Here is a 20,940-nt window from a genome sequence, read left to right as displayed (position 1 = left end):
AAAGTTATGACTTTTCGACATGGTACACTGACTTTTTCATGACTTTTTTCAACATCCTATACTATGCTGTTTATAACTCCGCAGCAACTCCCTTCATCAACATCGATTGTCTTCCTTCAGGATGGAGTCCAATCGTCAAAGACGTTGCACTATTCACATTTGTACAATGTGTAATAAATTATTGTGAAATTGTAATGAAGTCTCTCCTGATTGAATGACTTTTTTGACTGTTTTTCGACTTTAACCCCAGTAGAACAAACTGAAAAAACACAATTGGGTTTCATCATTAAATTCTTTTCTTTACTGCATTTGCACATAATTCACTGAACACACGGAAGTCCAGAAGCATCCAATACATAAACTGACCGATGAAAACAAGGTAAAAACAATACGTCTGTAATAAAATACACTTTCATGTTCTTATATGCATAATATAAAAACAATAAAGGAAAATATTTAAATTGCAGTAATTACTATTTACAAAAGGCATTTTCTTTTAAAAGGAACTTTTACAACTTCAGTACCTATAAATAAATCAAACTATATGCAGGTCAGGTGCAGTAGTACAAAAAGGCTTTGATATCAGGAGAGTAAGGTGACAGTTTTACAGCAGGACAGAAAGGCGGGATAAGGCCTGATGAACATTAGGTAGCCTGGAGGAGTTCACCAATGAGGAGCGAGTGCTTTTCCTCCGTTTCGTCTCTGGCCGGTCCAGGTTGCCTTCCAACCCAGCTGATATCACGCAGAAGTTCCAAATCATCAAGGTTGATAGGGTGAGGTCATCGCTAACGGAAATAACGAGCCTGTTGACGAGGGCATCTCCCATGCCATGCACATTATGCACTGAACACAGACTTCTATTCGCCAAACCTGTAAGGCAGTGTACTGTACTGTTTATATGTTGGTTGAAATTAAAGATATGTGTAGTTTTGGTTTTCCAAATGTGCAAGGTGTTGTAATTAATGCAGTGCTTACTCTGAATCAACACTACAGGGATACGGAATAAAAGTTTTTCAAATAAAAATAAAGTAACTAAAAAAGAAACTTTAAAAGTAAAGTAACTTTAAAAGTAAAGTAACTAAAAAAGTAACTTTAAAAGTAAAGTAACTAAAGAAGTAACTTTAAAAGTAAAGTAACTAAAAAAGTAACTTTAAAAGTAAAGTAACTAAAAAAGTAACTTTAAAAGTAAAGTAACTAAAAAAGTAACTAAAAAAGTAAAGTAACTAAAAAAGTAACTTTAAAAGTAAAGTAACTAAAAAAGTAACTTTAAAAGTAAAGTAACTAAAAAAGTAACTAAAAAAGTAAAGTAACTAAAAAAGTAACTTTAAAAGTAAAGTAACTAAAAAAGTAACTTTAAAAGTAAAGTAACTAAAAAAGTAAAGTAACTAAAAAAGTAACTTTAAAAGTAAAGTAACTTTAAAAGTAACTAAAAAAGTAAAGTAACTAAAAAAGTAACTTTAAAAGTAAAGTAACTAAAAATGCAACTTTAAAAATAAAGTAACTTAAGTAAAGTTATGACTTTTCGACATGGTACACTGACTTTTTCATGACTTTTTTCAACATCCTATACTATGCTGTTTATAACTCCGCAGCAACTCCCTTCATCAACATCGATTGTCTTCCTTCAGGATGGAGTCCAATCGTCAAAGACGTTGCACTATTCACATTTGTACAATGTGTAATAAATTATTGTGAAATTGTAATGAAGTCTCTCCTGATTGAATGACTTTTTTGACTGTTTTTCGACTTTAACCCCAGTAGAACAAACTGAAAAAACACAATTGGGTTTCATCATTAAATTCTTTTCTTTACTGCATTTGCACATAATTCACTGAACACACGGAAGTCCAGAAGCATCCAATACATAAACTGACCGATGAAAACAAGGTAAAAACAATACGTCTGTAATAAAATACACTTTCATGTTCTTATATGCATAATATAAAAACAATAAAGGAAAATATTTAAATTGCAGTAATTACTATTTACAAAAGGCATTTTCTTTTAAAAGGAACTTTTACAACTTCAGTACCTATAAATAAATCAAACTATATGCAGGTCAGGTGCAGTAGTACAAAAAGGCTTTGATATCAGGAGAGTAAGGTGACAGTTTTACAGCAGGACAGAAAGGCGGGATAAGGCCTGATGAACATTAGGTAGCCTGGAGGAGTTCACCAATGAGGAGCGAGTGCTTTTCCTCCGTTTCGTCTCTGGCCGGTCCAGGTTGCCTTCCAACCCAGCTGATATCACGCAGAAGTTCCAAATCATCAAGGTTGATAGGGTGAGGTCATCGCTAACGGAAATAACGAGCCTGTTGACGAGGGCATCTCCCATGCCATGCACATTATGCACTGAACACAGACTTCTATTCGCCAAACCTGTAAGGCAGTGTACTGTACTGTTTAGATGTTGGTTGAAATTAAAGATATGTGTAGTTTTGGTTTTCCAAATGTGCAAGGTGTTGTAATTAATGCAGTGCTTACTCTGAATCAACACTACAGGGATACGGAATAAAAGTTTTTCAAATAAAAATAAAGTAACTAAAAAAGTAACTTTAAAAGTAAAGTAACTTTAAAAGTAAAGTAACTAAAAAAGTAACTTTAAAAGTAAAGTAACTAAAGAAGTAACTCTAAAAGTAAAGTAACTAAAAAAGTAACTTTAAAAGTAAAGTAACTAAAAAAGTAACTTTAAAAGTAAAGTAACTAAAAAAGTAACTAAAAAAGTAAAGTAACTAAAAAAGTAAAGTAACTAAAAAAGTAACTTTAAAAGTAAAGTAACTAAAAAAGTAACTTTAAAAGTAAAGTAACTAAAAAAGTAACTTTAAAAGTAAAGTAACTAAAAAAGTAACTTTAAAAGTAAAGTAACTAAAAAAGTAAAGTAACTAAAAAAGTAACTTTAAAAGTAAAGTAACTTTAAAAGTAACTAAAAAAGTAAAGTAACTAAAAAAGTAACTTTAAAAGTAAAGTAACTAAAAATGCAACTTTAAAAATAAAGTAACTTAAGTAAAGTTATGACTTTTCGACATGGTACACTGACTTTTTCATGACTTTTTTCAACATCCTATACTATGCTGTTTATAACTCCGCAGCAACTCCCTTCATCAACATCGATTGTCTTCCTTCAGGATGGAGTCCAATCGTCAAAGACGTTGCACTATTCACATTTGTACAATGTGTAATAGATTATTGTGAAATTCTAATGAAGTCTCTCCTGATTGAATGACTTTTTTGACTGTTTTTCGACTTTAACCCCAGTAGAACAAACTGAAAAAACCTCTAAAAACATCTAAAACTTCCAACGTCACAAAAATGTCACAACGGTGACAACTTTGCTTAAGTGTGAGAAACACAGCAACGCTGAAAATCCTAACATGTATCGAGCATTCGGGGGCATATCGACGTCCCAAAGGTTCTCTGACCCCCCGATCAATATCTTCCTAATATGACACATTAAGGAGACCTTTCAAAGATGTTTGGTCCTCAGCTATGATTTTCCCCTATTTATATTTTCAATGCGTGTTTCCCTGGGTCAATATATTTAAAATCACTCACCTACAGCTTGAAGACAACACCTTCAAACCTTCGCCCTCACAGTCGCAGGCGGGACCATTTTCTTGACATTAGACTGATATCTGCACAGCGGCTGAATGGATCTTTAACCATTCAAGCTGCATTTGAAACGTCTTCCCCGCTTTCACGCTAATGCAATTTAAACTGCGAAGAGAGCCCTTACAAATCTGTCACAATGAGCACACTGGGACATAAGAGAGGAATGAACCGGACCAATCACCTCCACGGGGACAAGGGTGGCGTTTAGATTTTTTATCAAACATCTCAGGCGTTATTAAACGCAACAAAAATGATATTTAATCTAAAAGGAACTGCTGCATGCCGGCACAAGTTAGTCAATTCCTTTATTAAAATGCTGACACACACACACATATATATATATAGTTCAGAGGTTCATACTGCAGCTTAGTTTTTATTATAAAGTAAAACATTCGTATCATATTGTACTATTCAGAGTTGGTATGGAGTATCTCTAGTTTCAGATAACCAACACATGATGACATGATTTAAACCATAGTGAAGGATTTGGTCTTATTTGATGAGCTTTTCGCTGTATTTTTCAGAGTCAGCCACCCTGAAGCTCGCTTAGTTAATTATTCCGGCAGCCCAATGGGCTAATTTCTCAAAGCAGCAATCTGGAGAAAAAAAGAAAACTAAAATCTTTTACAAGCTGCAGTCTGGGGGGAACTTTTACTTCCACAACAATAAAGCAGATAACTGGGTTAAGAATTTTAATTAAAGGCCAATATCAAACCATAAGCAGGGCCAGAATAACTATTTTCATTGGTGTTACATAATACATTAAGCTAGACAACACTTCATGAAGGATCACGATCTTAAGAGTAGTAACGGTGTTTAAAACTCTTTCGCGGTCGTGGTAAATGGTTGATTTTTACTCTGGTTTGCAGGTCACAAGTTCAACGTTAGGGTATATAGGCCTTTAAAGAACCTGTATTTTTTTAGGATATTTGAATTAAGTGACTGGATTTTCAAGGTAACCACATAGCATACTATGAATACAGATGTCAGTACAGTGCTTCTACTAAATATCTACAGAATGGAAATGTTATAAACTGTACTGTAACACCAGCAACAGCACTTGCTTTAAAGTTTCCGACATACTAAAGTATACAAGTATATAGTCAAGAATACACTAGAGACACACACCAATTCACAAACTATACTGTAAAGCTGCTTACTTAGAACACGTTGCAACACATAACGTGAGGGGGCGGGGTTAGCATTGCAAGCGGCTAATGTTGCTAGCTTAATTGTCCGCCTGGTGACGTTAGCTAATTAACTTCATTGCGTCACAATACAAGAACATACCGTATTACAAATACTTCCCAGGGCACACACTGTACACACGTTCACCTGAGAAAGTGGTGAACATGAACCAACGAGGAGACTCATACCTGAATAGGTTTTTTATCTTCTCTTTCGCTATGTATTGGTATTTCCCATTGAGACGCCATATTGGAGCGGAGTGTGTCGCATTGCAGTTACAAGAGGGATTGAAATCCTTCGCTTTTCATTGGACCGTTTACAAGTGGGCGGGGTTTAGAGGTCCGTGCGATACGGAGCTCGAGAAAGGACATTTTACTCCACACACACACATGATACTTGACAGTCAACTGTTCTCTCCAAAATCAAGACTTGACTTCTAAATTATTCAGCTTACATGGAAAATAAATCCCCCAAAAATGGGGCCTTTATAGTTGCATGATAAGATGACAAACTTAATCTGCTGTGGAATATCATGCCATGTGATTGAAAGAGCAGCTACTAAATGGGCCTTAACGCTCAAAAAGAGTGAGTTTTGAAAGACAGACATCTTAGCTCCTCAAAAAGTAATTATTCAAAGAAAAATAATGCCGTCTTGTTTGTTATAGTCAGTTCGTGCAGTTAGAAACATCTGGCGTTATATCTGTAAAACACTGTTTTAATTTTAGAATACCTCCTTCACATCAGGAAACAGGTTTTCTCTCGCAATATGGATTTACTGCAGATTAATTATGAGTGAAACCCTTCAACAGAACAAGTACTGAGGGGGAAAACATCATCATAAGTCAGAATCTGACAGCTCAGTATATAGGATGAAGCGGGGGCGGCTAGATCGGAACAACTCCTCGGAGAAATGTTGACTAATTGTGATAATATGTCTAAAGCTGTCAGCGAGACGTGAGAGTGAGAGAGAGAACAACAAACGTCTGCAACAAGAAAACCCAAATGCAGCATTTCTGAGAATTACATTTCACCTTGTAACCTTTGTTCAGCAAATTTGAAATACGACGAGGGAAATTTTCTTTTAGACATTATTGCCCCTGACAGCTCTGCTGAAAAAAAAAAAACCGGGAGAGATAATTATATTAGTGTGTTTGGTGAAAGCAATAAAGACTAGATGACCTGAAAATGTGTAGACAGATGTAAAGTCTGCAAACAATCTCAGCCTACTCGGAATTAGACTCCAGGGGGGGTTTCATAAACAGCATCACCATAATGTGAAGGAGGGGGGGGGGGGGGGGGGGAGAAAGAATAAGAGCCTCATTATCAGCCAAGCGCTGCAGAGCAGAAGTGTGCAGGCTGTCAAAATGATCAGGATGGATTTAGTCAAAAACTTGAAATCAAAGGGCAACACCTAATCATCTGTTTACACCGTATAGTTCCTGAGGCGGGGAGGGGGGAGAAAACAAGTTAGTCAAGACAGAGAGAGAGAGGAGAAGAAGGTGTTTGGGAAAGGTGGCAGATAAAGACATGAAGGAGAAGAAAGTGTCAGAGAATGGTGAAAGGAAAGAAGTGCAGTTGGGAATGTGGGAGGCTTGGAAGAGAAGACGGAAGAAGAGGGAGAAGTGAGGGAATAGAATCAGAACAAATAGGCAGCAGGAGTGAGGATAAAAGGAGGGATGGATGAAGAACATGGCAGAGAAAGAAGAGAAATATACAAACAGAAAAAAAGGACAATTAAGGGAAAGAAAGGAAAACATATCCTTGCGTCCTCTCTCCTTACTGGACCCATAAATCATCCCCTACGCCATCATGGAGGATCTTCAAATCCCTTGAATGCACCTCTGGGAGACGAGGAGTCTTCTGGAGGACCTGAGAGCGAGGAAACACCGGTGTTTCCTTTACGGGAATGATCTCAAACCACGGCAGGCCTCTGCAAATGTTCCTTTTGTAGTCTTGAGTTGTAGTTATTTAAGAAGATCAAATGCCCGATCGAACTTAGTGCCCTTCCCCGTTTGTGTAGCGCCTCCCTCACGACATTCCAGCTTGATGTTTCTTTTGTTTTCATCATTGCATGTTGGCTGTACCCAAATTCAAGTCATACAATCGTGACTGTTTACAAGCACAAACAGCTGCTGTTGTCAAATTATTATATCAATAAGAATATTCTCTTGCATTAAGCACTAATTTTCTGTATTATATATATAAATATTTATAAACATCTAAATTATTTGTCACTCACTTCACACAAACATTTGTAGCGCTTCAAATATATAAAGACTGTAATGTGTGTGTGTGTGTTTGTTAAATAAATGCACGCCCTACGCACATTCTTCACATTATCGTCACATTATGAATTCAATTAAAAGTAAATAAATTGTTGTCATGAACACTGTTCATCTGACAGAGATCATAAACAACGGACTGGTGGTGCAGCTGGGCCACACATCATGTTCGCTTTAACATGACGGCTCGGAGGCGGGGATGTCTCCTTTTGTTAAATGTCTGTTGCCTCGACTCCTCTCTCCTCGCGTCTCTTCTTCGCTTCCACCACCTGCATTTACCGTGGGCTGGATGAGGAAAGGAATCAAGGAGACACGTTCGAATAGTTAAAAGTACACAGTGAAAGAGCTAGAGAGGGAAAGAAGGAAGAAAGAAAGGAAGGAAGGACAAAAAGCTAGGGGTGAGGAAGGAAGGTATGGATGAAAAATGGCGAAGGAAGAGGAAGAAGGGGGAAGGAGGGGTGAGAGGTGGAAGTAGAAAAAGAAACAGAGAGGGTATAGAAAAGACATTGAGGAAGGATGAAGAAGAAGGAGAAAAGAAGAGAGAGGTGAGAGAGATGGAGGTGATGGAAGAATATAAGAACAGAAGGATGGGGTGAGTGCGAGAAAGTAGGAGTGGAGGAGGAAAGAGGGAGGGAAGGAAGAAAAAGAAGGGTGTCAGAGAAAGCGTGAGAAAGTGAAAGAATACGAGAGGAGGGGGGAGAGAGAGAAGAAATGCGAGCTAAGAGGACGAAGAAGAAGATCAGGAGTGAAGGGAGGAGGAGAGAGAAACAAAAAGAGACAGGGAGCGAGGGAGAGGGAGAGAGGGGGGTGAGGTGGGAGATTAAAGGGAGAGAAAGAATGAAAGAGAGATGCAGGATGACTGGTGATGAATAATTGCTGGTGAGAACACAACCGCTCAGCGACACTCAGCCTCTCCTCCCGCCGCTTAGCTGGAGGGCTCAGACAAACATCCAACAGCGGCATTAAAATAGCAGCCATTGTTTGAAAACAGGCCGCAGGGAAAAAGTGCTTTTTACAAATAACAATTCTCAACATTTGTTTCAGCGTATTGGGCGCTGCAGACGGCTGTGGCGTGTCACAACGTGACAATCCAATGTGAGGGGAACTTCTTTATTGTTTGCCTTTGATCCAGAGTGAGACATCGTGACGCCTCCTGAGCAGACTGACTTTGAAACTCGGCTTATTTATTAGTGATCCCCTGAGGGTGACCTCGCGACCTTTCCTCCAGCTCAAAATATCAGCTTGAACCAAAGCTCATTTTATCTCAAACTCATGATGCTCAGTTGATGAATCCTATTGTTTTTGGTGACCTCTTGACTTTTAAATGTTAGCAGTGGTGGAACATAACTAAGTATATTTATTCATGAACAATTTTCTTTACTTGAGTATTTCTACTTTATGCTACGTTCTACTTCTACTCCACTACATCTACAGGGAAATATTTTACTTTTTACTCCACTATTTGTATTTTAAAGCTTTAGTCACCAGTTAATTTGCAAATTTAGATTGCTGATACAAAATATAAGTAGACTAATATGTTAGAATATATTATTATAGGTTAAGCAGTATTCAGAATAATTAAAATTAGGTCCAACTTTACCTGCTGCAACATCAAAGCTATGAACAAAAATGCATCAATTATTATAATTCAATAATACAAGATGTATGATTCTAAAAAAGGGCCATTCTGCATAATGAGTACTTGTAATTTTGGTACTTAAATAGCTGCTAATACTTTTACTTAAGTAACATTTTGAATGCAGGACTTCTACAGTTCAAAGTTTTGTTCTAGTCCTAATTTGCTACAGAGGAAAGAAAACCAAAATGGAGGATGGAGATGTGTGGTGACCACGTCCGGGGATTTGTGATGCTGATTCCCAGGAACTCAAACCTGTTACCTCGCTCCACCTCACCACCATTGATGTCGCGAGGGGTGTGCGTCTTCGCTTCCTTTTTTTCTAAAATCAACAATCAGTACTTTCACGCCGTAGTTTGACTAAAATATCTGAATGCGTATTCACGCTCCCCAGAGTAAGAACCCTCTCCCCTTAGGACACTTCACATTCTGCCACTGCCCTCAGTTCACAATTCCGTAAATTTAAAAGTAAAATATTAAAAACTGAATTTGCTGTGATCCCAAAATTATAAATCCTAATGTTTTAGTAGCCTCATTACCTTTCCTCATGTTCCCCAGAAGATAAACCATTTGACGACATATGACATCATAATTTGTTGTCTGGTACTGCCCTCGGGTCAAACACGCGACTGATCGCATGATTCTTCTGGCAGGGTTAATAATAAATTGTAGATATTCACAGTCCCCAGAGGATGAATTTGTTTTTGACCCTTGACCTTTCACTGCATCACTAACATCTCTTCTAACAATCGATCTCAAAATTTCAATAACCAGATCTGTGAGCATGCGTGTTCTCATAACGTTGAACAATTTTGGAGACAATTAAAAGTTTTCCTTTGACTCCAAACCGAAGTCAAATTAAAACTTTTCAACGCAGCAGATTGCCGTGAAATTTTACGAGGCCCATTTATGTTCCCCAGTTGATTTATGCATTTGATTTTAAAGACTCCCTGAACTCGAGCCGATGTCACGCATTGTGATGTGCACATTGCAGCCTCTAGGAGCTGCCGGCAGGGCTTGTTTTTGCAGACGCACCATCAAAGAAAATCTTTCAAATTCCAGTGTATTCACTTGAAAGACATCTTATCAAAAAAAAAAACGGTGCATATTCTGAGGCACCAGCCCTCTGGCAATCCAGGCAGCAGATTCACAGAAGCACTAGAGGTTTGAAACTGGTTAACACGTAGTTATCAAGACAAACAGCGACGGGTGGATTTTCACATTTAATAATAGACAAAAATGTTCTGTCATTCTTTTATGTACATCAGTAATTACAAGTCCAGTATACTATCATCCTCAAGTTTTACATGTAGTTTCATCAGCTTCTAGTAATGCTTGTACATCTTTACACTGCTGTCTTACATACAAAATATGCCATGTACTGCAGTCACATTTATAAAAGCCTGGAGAGGTTCGCCATGAAGGATTTTAGTCAAAACCATTCAACAAATATCATTCACAATACTTTCTCATTATTTACAAAAAAAACAGCAACTGCTAAATTATACATATTAACAAACTACTTCCTCAGTATATTTAATGCCACTATACAAAGAGACGGAACGAAAGAGGGCAATGCCTGATTTTACAATGACCTTATCCCGATGCTTGAACCTGTGTATTAAAGCATTTTAGATTTTACTTTAATGCTGCCGGAGTTTAAGAAAAAAATGACTTCTTTTGGGAATATTAGGAAGATTTCCGGTAATCAATCAACGCTTTTATAAATATGCATTTGCTGTACATTTCTACCGGTCAATACAGAGATAAATACGATGAAATAAGGCCACCGTAAAGTTAAAATGTTACCCGATAAAAGTGTGAGGCTTGGAAAGCGCTGCGAGATGGAGGGAGCTGCTCATCTCTTTCAATCACACAATTTGACGGGTGTTTTATGGGTACAGTGGCTCGATGGCAGACTGTTCAGGGTTCCTTCACATTTCCCTTTTTCAAAACTTCCACACTCAGATATTTAGAGCTGCTCGGGGGCCAAATGGAGGCGATGGGTAAACATCTGGAAAATCTGAACCTTAGGACCCAGTAAGTTCTGTAATGCAACATCAGTACAGTGCACACAGTTAAGTTCATGTTTACCAAACAGGACTGGGCCTCGATGGGTCCGGAGAAGGTTTGTATTGTGCTCTTAGAGTTTTGATTTGTCACTTCTATGGAGTCAGTTAGGAACGCTGGGACTGCTGCAGCTTGTGACTCAGGAAAAAAAAAATGCATTTTCACATAAAATTGTGGAATTTGAAACAGCAGCTACACCCACACAGGACTTTTCAGTTATGCCGTTTTCTGATGATCTGGACTGAGCTGAGCATCCACGACCGTTCGAAGCCGTACAGGCGTCCTGTTTTTTTCCTCATGTGGTCACGTGTGGGAGTTCTTCTACCACAGTAAGAGTCTGTCCACTAACAGCTCACTGTGGCTGTCTCTGCTTCCAGTATTACACCCTGCAATGTTTAAAAATTGATCCGCTGACAAAACGGGACTGCTAACAAAGCTCCACTAACCCATGCACTGCATTTCAAATGGCTGCTACACAAAGCAAGACATTTTTGGTTCGCCTCAGCGTTAACTTTTGGTCCCTTCGGCTCAATGTTTTGATGAGTGGGTCGATACAAACTCCTGCTACTGATTTCACACTATTCCACGGATCTACAGGTGGCAGTAATAATATAATATTGGTAGTAATGTGCCTTCAATGTTCTTCAAACCGCTGGAAACAATCTGAACACAGTCAAATAAAAGCTTATATTTGAGAATCAAACAGGAACGTTGGAGTAAAACTAAACTAGACTTCTACCCGGGGACCGGCGCTTAGCGTGGCTCCATCAAGCTGGACTTTATATTTATCGTGATCAAGGTAAATGAGAGGATGTAACGTGATTTAGATTTTAGGGGTTATTGTCCAGCCCTACCATGGAAGTCTAACTCATTCCCACCATGACAGGTGTAACAAAACTACAAGGAGAGCGAGGGAGACGTCGATAAAGCATTGTTTGTAGATGCCCACACACCTGTAAAAAATACGTCTAATCAGCCAAAAATAAATGAAAACGCCTGTGTGGGAGGACCAGGGGTGAAAGGTCACAAATAACTGTCGAAATTGCAACTCCCCCCCCACCCACCTATTCCTAATCGCTTTTGATGCTTTGAGACTTTGCAGACCTGTGTAGGAACCCAGCGTGAGGCTGCTGACAGCAGATTTGGGTCAAACAGTATTTACAGATAATAGTTTGTTTTTCATCACTCTGCCAAAGTCGTGATCGGTGGCGGGTGAGACACACAGCGACGACTAAATAAAATAAATAATGTAGTTTGTCGAGATGCGTTAAAATGAATCAAACCATTGGAGGTAAAAACAAGATGGATTTGTAGACACCGTCAGACCCGGGATCAAGCGGATAAGAGTTAATGGTTAGCGGCGCTCTTACATCTTCCTCAGTACACCTCGAACAACACAAACCAGCTCTTCCGTGATCAGACGCCGTGACCTCTCAGTCACTGTGCCGTCTGTGTTAACCACCGAAGCGCCCCGTCACCCGGGGCCAGAGAGGCACAGATGACAGCAGGCTGCTGGGACTTTACAAACCCCACAGCGAGCTCCAGTTTACAGATCTACCTCGGCTGCACAGACAATATTTCATCTTACATTCATTTACAAAAAAAAAAAAAAAAGAAGCTTTGTGAGATTATTACTGCAGTACATTTGAAGCCGTAGAACAGATTCTTATATGAAGAGTTTCTTTGCAAAATGAGATTTCTGCGTCGCGTGAAACTAAATCAAACCTGCAACAGCAGTTACAGTGTCACTGAATATCGTTACCATTGAATGCAATGATGTGATTTTTTTAAAGGGTGTTTCTGTTTGTTAAAATTGAAGAAAATCCAAAAAAACAGATGTTGACTGATCTCAGAGCTGCTGCTGTTAAAGGGTTTGGGCTGCTGACGCTGCAGAGGACGTATGCGTGTACACTTCAGGCATTAGTGTCGCTCATTTGAAGACGAGTCATGTGACTTTGCAGGTGATGTTTGCTCGACTCTCTCAGGGTCACATTTTTGGACCAAATATTTTCTTTACTTTTGCTTTAAAGCAGCTTGGAGCACCACACAAGGTTTCACTAAATCTGGGCGTCCCATCAATTGAGCCACGCAAAATTTGCCAAGAATGTTCAAACAAAACGGAACTAAAAAGAGTAAAAAATTGTTTGACCAAGAAATCAAAATTTGTCAGTAAAAGCGGTACCACTTCTGCCGTCCTCGCGCCACAGAGCCTTGTGCATCCCAGAATGTTCTCCCTCAACAAGATTTGTGGAAATGAATAGCACCTCCAAGCGACGGTTGGTTTCCTGCCAAACAGACAAAACAACTTCTGCAAACCTGAGAAGAAGCCGAGCGAGGAGGACATCCGTTTTATAAAATGCTTTATGTAACCCAGCAGGGCTTTTTTGTCTTGCAATGTAATCACGTGGACAAACTGACCAACTGCAGATCACATTTTCTCACTTTCAGGTGTTTCAAGTCCCTGCAGAAGAGACATCTCAAGCTTCAAAAGCTAAACCGAGCCTGATGGCTAAACGAGAGCTGCTCTGGTGGAGAAATGAGCAAAAAAAACAACAGACCCGTTAATGAAGAGTAAAAGTGAAGTGCTTTGATTCCTGCATGAACAGAGTTGACTCCTTAACCCTCTGCGGGGTCGCTGAGTGGAGTTGTGAGCACATCCAGCTCTCTATAATTATAGAATGTCAGCTTTGTTCATGCTTTCTGCTCTGACCTTTTCCCAGTGCTAAAAGTGTGCCCTTTAACCAGGCGGTGAGCGGCTCTAGTATGCTGAACACATGCGAGAGCCTGGAACTAAATATGACGCATTCTTTAGGGCAGAATGTGAGTTATTAAATTGTTCTATTACTGTACCTCTGCGAGGGCGGGAAGTTAATAACTTTGGGAGTCAACCATATTTTCTATATCAGTGCCTTCAGCCAAAGACCTGCAGATCTTATAGAATGAAACTTAAGATTTTCCAACGATGACCGTTAGGGGCTAATTCAAGCCCGCTCTGATATTCAGCGCTGAAGGAGAAAAGGCAGGAAACAAGACGGATGCGATGCCTCGATGCCTTTACAAAACAAGAATACTCCGTTTCAAGATAGCAGCCTGAGTTTTTGGTGTTTTCTCTCATTTTCCCCCCAGTTGACAAAAAGAAGTGATGTTTCTTTAAAAAAAAAAATGGAGCAGTGATTTCAGATAAGGACTGTGGGAAGAGCAGGTAGAGCAGATAGAAAAAGGGAAGGGAAAATAGAAAAAGGACCGGCTGAGAGCAACGTCACACATGGAGCACAAAAAACAAAGTGAGCCCAAGAGACCACGCAACAAGATCATTTCAAGAGCCAATTTTAAGAAAAAGCGATGAACGCTCTTCTGTCCCGTCACTTCTTCCATTAGATTTGGCCAATTCAAAAGTCTCATTTAGCAAATGAAGAAACCATTGCTGACACGTGCATCGTGGCTTCCCGCTCCACTAGTGTTTTTCTTTTTTTTGTGTGCTTCATGTTCAGAGCTGGTACAGTCTAAATGTTGGCATTAAAAGCTCCACAGTATCTGCATCAGTATGAACACTTAACGTCACTGCGGCAGCGGCTAATTGGGCGGCTGTAGATAGCTCAGGGATACGGAACAATCGCCATCGAGCGGCAGGGGGAGAGCAACAGGATTCCTGGCACCGGCGGGAGGGGGGGCAAGCGTTGCACTGGGAGACACAAGAGCAGCAATTAGAGGCTATGGATTTTGGGCACTGATCACAGAGGATCCCTGAACCGTCGCCCTGGCTCCCCCTCACGCAGATCAGCCTAATCACTTCAGTCAATCAGAGTCAGACGATCTATAGGAAGCCCGTTTCACGGGAGCTCGAGTCGCGGCGCTGCCAAAGGGACAAATCGTTAAAACACCAGAAGGGTTTTCTCACCGCCGACTTGTGTTGCCGTTTGTGTGCAGAGCCGTGCCAGTGCACCTGTGCGCGCAGAGCCACCGGCTTTCTACTGGAGGCGTAAATTATCTGGAAAGGTTTCAATCGGCGCTGGATTAGGAACCGGCCAGCGTGGATGAGATGTTGCTGTGGTCTTGTTTTGTACGTGGCTGCGCTGCCAGAGGAGGCTGGAAAAGTGGTCGGCTCTGCAGCCAGATGGCCACGGAGACTGAGAGAGATTGGGAGAAAGGGGGGGGGGGGGGGGCAAAGCTCCAGACAGGCCTTTAGAGAAGACACAGAGGCCGATTAGAAATGTCACAGACTCTTTAGACGGGCATCGGCTGCACGGCCGGCCTCCTACAGTGGATCCTCGATAAAGGAAGACTGAACACGCAGTCGGCTTGTTCGGAGGCCAAACTGTACAGGACTCCGGTGACAGTGGCCCTCAGTGCTGAGCTGTGAACACGACAGCAGGCGACAATGGTTAACTAATGGGTACAAGGGCCTGGAAAGTTGCCTTTTGGAAGTGTGTTGTGTGTGTGTGTGTGTGTGTGTGTGCGTGCAGCTGAACATGTCCAGTTTGTTCCTGCCTTCAAAATAAAACAATACAAAAACAACAATAACTTAAGTAAAACAATAACGTTGAGGGTTGCAAAGTCTCTTTTCAAAAACTACGAGACGAGGATCTCTTCTAGCAGCAAGCCGCGGCCGCCTCGACTCTAACGAGGCGGTTTTCGACAAATGTAGCATGTTTTTTGTTTTTATTTTAGGGGAAGGGGTGAAGTCAGCACCCGCTCTGTCCCTCCCTCCCTCTTTGTGTCATTCAGTTCGTGGGGACCAATAGTTCCCGTAGGAGGAAAGGGAGGGGAAGCCCCGCTGAGGCTCCAGTCCACCAAACGATTCGGCCCCTCACCGAAATCTTCCAGTCCTGCGTCCCAGCATGCACCTCTCCCCCGCCGTAGCGGAGCTGGGCGGGAGTCTGTGAAGGAGGGGACCGAAAGCAGGGGGGGGGGGGCTGATGGGAGAGCATCGGGCGGCGGGGTGGTGGAGGAGGACAGGTGGGCGGTCAGATGCAGGTGGACGGCTGTGCGGTGGGCTGCTGTTTGCGGCTCCTCAGGCCTCCGGACTTCTCCTTGTAGCCCGCACACATCTGCTGAGACACGTCCACCAGAGCACTGGCCACCGCCAGACCTGCACAGGCACACAGAAACAATTATGGGATGGTTATGCAAACGTTCATACGCCATAGATTTCTTGTTTTGTGATCGAGACATGCTAATGCTAAGAAAATAATTGTTATAGTAATTTTGTGCAATAAGTAGACAAGAAATAAATCTACCGTATAGTCTTATAGTAAGTAAAAGAAATATGCACAAAGAGATATTTCTACACTGTAAAATGTTTTTTTTAATACGTTTATGGTTGATGATCATTAACATTTTTAAACATTGAAATACCAATATTGACAGAAGCCTCAACAAATTCGGAATCAGTTGCGAAATAAATTTGGGGCAACGAATCACTGCAATCACTGCACTGAAAATGTTTTTCTTGTCTATTATTTCTTGCTTTTTAAATTAATTTGTGATTGACGAAGGTATTTCACATTGTCCTTTGTGTTTGCTACACGAATAAACTTGCCTTGCGTACAGTATTACGCAAGGCAAGTCTCCACTTCCTTTTTTTGCAAGGCATTGTGGGTCAATAGCATCCATTATTATTTATATATCTTTGTTTATATTCGTATTTACTTAATTTGGTCAATTTCCCACTATAAACACTACGTACGCAGTCTCTTTAAGATAGTATAAAATTGGAACACAGTCTCACACACACACACACACACACACACACACGCACACACACACACGCACACACTCTGTCTCCCACTCACAACCACAACAGCACAGGCAATCATTTAGTTATACCACACTTCATTAACATGTATTAATACTCTCTGAGCCATGAAATTCCAATAAACTCCATTTATCTCCGATGATGGATGCATTCCCCTCGATCAAACACACACATGGCCGGCAGCGGAATATAAATTCCCAGGAGAGACGCTGCGTTGGGGAATCGCGTCCTCTGAAATCAGACGGTCTTCGGTGAAACAGGCTGCCGACCGTTCGCTCGTGTCTCGGTGTAAAATTGGGTGCAGGATGGTTCAAAGCACTCAAAAAGGAGGCCCCGGATACAAATCACAGACGGTCTACAGCGCTGACCTCCCCTCGGCTGTTTTGAGAAACCAAGAGGGCGGCCATTTTGGAAGAAGCTTTAACCGTAAACAGACGTGCCGTGAGGTCGTGACGCTGACGACAAGTCGGCAGCAGCCCGAGGATTGAAAAACGAACGCGGCCAGATGGGAAGCGAGTTAAAAGCATTATAGCAGGGGGAGCCCTCGCGGGCACGGGGAGATGGTAGGAACACGGCTAACACAGTCTCAACAAACGCTGCCCGAGGGGAAGCTCCGCTGAGAGCCGAGGCGGTTCTGTTATGACAAAAAGGACTGCGTGGTAATTAATAGGGGCCTGGGGCACACTGATGGTCTGGGGACTGCAACTGTGGGAGGCAAAGAGGCTGTAAAACACAGACGGGGGAGAAAAGAGACAGAACAAGGAATCAAGTTCAGTTCTTGTTTGAGTCCTTGAAGAAGACAGAAAGGAAGAAAAAAAACAACTTGTAAGAAAGGGCAAGTGAAGTGCTTAGTCCTGGGTCCTATCAGACTGTCTCGGGGAAAGAAAGATAAGGGAAACAGATGAAGGACGGATGGGAATGTAAAGAGAGCAAGTGACACACAGCAGAGGATGAAAGCTTAATTCTTAGCGCTATCAGAAAGAAGGAGGGAGAGAAAGAAGAGGGGAGAGCGAAGGGACAAGCATGAAAAGACACCAGACTGTAACTTTGAACCCAGAGCTCACAGACAAGAAGAGGAGAAAAGAGAAAAATGAACGCGGGAAAGAGAAGAGTTGCAGAAGGCTTCCAAGCACAGAGACGACAACATGCAGAGAGAAAGATGAGGACAAACAGGCAGCGGCCTTCATTTCACCACCAAGGACCGAGAGGATAGAATGAGGGAAAGGGAGTCCTTGTCACATTAATGGCGCAACCATGAAATAATTACTGTAAACAGATGAGACCATGGTCAACGTGATTGGTAGCCTCCGTTTTTATGATTTTTGTCAGCGTCTCCCAACACATATTCCATAATCCCCCGATTCTTCTGCTCTGTCGCCGAGGATCGCCGGTTGTTATTCTTTGCTCCCTCATTTTATGTGAGAGGATTTCACTGTCTGGAGGAGAAAAATAACATTCGGCTCTTGTTTGCACTGGAGGAGCCTCATTCTGTTTGGTTTTTATGAAGAATCTGTGTGTCGACCAGCGATGCAGAGAGACATCTCTGTGAAATGAATGTAATATGCAGTGTAGACAATGACAGAAAGTGCAAATATTTAATCTTAGATATTATATGTAAGACCACGTCCCTACTATATGCACAGCTGAATTAATCAGGTGGCCCCGGGGTTGAAAATTGGAGTTCAGGCCCCCTCTGACCTCTACAACTCCTGTGTGTGGACCACGTAGCCTCCAAGTGTACATTAGCACCAACAGCAGACTATACTGTAGGTGGAAGCTTCATTATACGCCCACAGACACACCAGGAGCCCTGTACTCACTACCACAGTGTGTCTGTGTGTCAGTTAGTTTAAGGTATTCTGAATTAAAGGAACTTTCTCCAGGAACATGCATAACGTGAGAACAATAAAGTGCAAAAACCCGGAAATGAGTCAGAATCTTTGCACGTCCGGTTCCCTCGTCTCGACGTCGGTGGGTTTTTGAATAGATGCCTGAAACAAGGTCAGTGGTTAACACAAGCTCGAGAGGTTTTAACTTTTGTTAAAATATAGATTATGTCAGTAAATACAACACCTTGAACCTGAACCTTCTTACGTTTCTTAAAAAAGGCGTTTGCTAACAAGTGGCTAAATGAGACGAGTGAACGTCGTCACCATCACAGCCTCGCTGTGTGTACTCGCGCTCATGTGACCGTGGTGCAGTTAGCTTTTAGCTTACCAGGCTAACGTTAGCTTTTAACTTCTGGTGATTGCATCCACGCTTCAAAAAATCATAAAAGTGCTGTTTATTTGTGAAGATTATCTTGCTGAACAAAACATGTAAGTATGTAAATTTGTGTTTGCAATAATCCAAATATCCAATGGAAATATCCAATTGGCTTTTTATAGAGGGAACCAGTGTGATGCTAACTTCCGGGTTCCGTCATCCTGCAGCACTCGATATATTAAACACGAGCTTATGATGCAGAGATCCTCTGCAACACAGAGGCTACAGCATTAAGTAATAATCTAGGATCTGCCTTGATGGATGTTGTATTATAAATGCAATTAATCAAATTACCAAAGAGGTCTGGTACCCAGCGGCCCACTTTGTCTGGTTTATAGACCACCTATGACTAAGCTGGCTACATCTGCTTTGGTTAATGTCTTGGCCTTTTCCAGCTATTTCCTGAATGGCTCTCCGAGGCCGATAACTCCGAAAACGTTTATCTCACATTGTAACAGGGATGAGAAAAGTAAAGCTTCTCCAAAAACAATGACAACAGGCGCCGAGCCAACGTTCTGTCGTCTCCGACTCGTCGACGCATTTTACGTTTCTGTTACCAGACGACTTCACAAGCCCAGCGATTTGATCGACGGGAGGGCTTCTGCAACATGAGAGGATTGATTTGTATTTATAGTCGTTTGTCTGACAGCAGAAACCGATAAATACACGATGTGAGAGAACAACTAAACTGTGTGTTCAGATGTGTTGAAACCACCTTCAAAAAGATGCAACGTGTTAGATCTGGCAAGAAAAAGAAGACCTAACATTATCAAAAGAGTGTGAAGACGTAACAGTTTTGACATTTATGCATTGTGTTGCAGAGATATCTACTGAAAGGAGCATGCTAACCAGCTAGCGTAGCGTGGGGCCATGTATTACACGTTGCACCTTTAACCAGAGGAAAACACATTTAGCTGAGAGTCAGGAGAGGAACGCATTACGTTGTTCAGGAGGAACAAAAGGTTTATCTTTGCTGCTGTTTGGGTGTTTCCAGTGTGTGCTCAGTGAAAACCTGTCGCCAAACAACCTCAAATCTCTCGTGTGGACAGAAGTCACCTGCAGAAGCACACAGTGTTTCCACTTTAATCACCTTATTGTGGACACGGTGTAGCAATCTGAAGGGAGGATAATATGAAAGAAATAAGAAAAGGGAGTGAAAGTAAAAGAGCTCCAGAAGACGGAGGAAGGACAGCGGTGTAAAAAAGGTGAGCAACAATCAAACAAAGACGGATGAGGAATGAAAACAAGCGAAAGGTTTCGGCGGCTTCGTCTTACCAGACTGTCCTGGAGGAGGGATGCCGCCGGTGCCCCTGGGTAACCGCACAAAGATGGAGAGCACGGCGGCTTTGTTGCCGAAGCAAGGCTCTAGGGCGATGGGCTTTGGGACGGACTGCGGAAAGAAAAACAAACAGAAAAAAAAGAAATTACACAAAACAACCCTCCCAAATCCTGGGGAAAACACACACACACACACACACACACACACACACACACACACACACACACACACACACACACACACACACACACACACACACACACACACACACACACACACACACACACACACACACACACACACACACACACGCCATTTTCAAAGACACGGATAACGGAGGCTTTGCTGTTACTGTCCGTGTTTGTGTCGGCAACATGCACAGAAACCACAAAAAGAAATAACTTGAGATACACAGACTGATCTGTGGGCACAAATTGGATCCCACCCCCCCCCCCCCACACATTCGCCCACTGTGCACAAATCCATGACAATGCCGCCTGTGTGCAGCGCGGCGCCGCGACCGGATATCAAGTGGCGGCCCTGGGAGCGGAGATTTGTGTCGGCGGTGTGCACTCCTGTCGCCGTACGCCGCCTCACACACACCTGCCTCAATACCTCCCTGTTTATCAGTAACTCATCCATATGTGGGGATGAGTTTCCCGCCTGTAAACACTGGCCGGATCTGCTGCCGCTCTCCCTCGTACAATATTCATGGGTTTACCTCGACGGAGGATATGGAGAACGCCAACGCCGCCACCTCAACCGCATACAGATAGCTTCCTATTTCTTTCTCTCTCTCTCTCTCTCTCTCGCTCTCTGTATTTCGATTTCATGAGCCGGACAGGAATCTGGGCCAT

General features: G+C 41.8%; 1 protein-coding gene across 1 annotated transcript in view; it reads right to left on the bottom strand.

Moving 5' to 3' along the window:
- Positions 1-9,924: 9,924 nt before the first annotated feature.
- atrn (attractin) overlaps positions 9,925-20,940 on the bottom strand; it is a 123,039-nt gene continuing 112,023 nt past the window's right edge. The window contains exons 28-29 of the mRNA XM_079175205.1: positions 20,080-20,194; positions 9,925-15,873 (exon numbers count right to left, since the gene is read on the bottom strand). Coding sequence (XP_079031331.1) covers positions 15,749-15,873; positions 20,080-20,194 — 240 coding nt within the window. The 3' untranslated portion in view covers positions 9,925-15,748. The remainder of the gene's footprint in view (positions 15,874-20,079; positions 20,195-20,940) is intronic.

The sequence above is a fragment of the Pholis gunnellus genome (assembly GCF_910591455.1).
Source record: "Pholis gunnellus genome assembly, chromosome: 15".
Lineage (NCBI taxonomy): Eukaryota > Metazoa > Chordata > Actinopteri > Perciformes > Pholidae > Pholis > Pholis gunnellus.
Note: the sequence above shows the minus strand (reverse complement) of the source record. Positions and strands in the feature narration are given on the sequence as shown.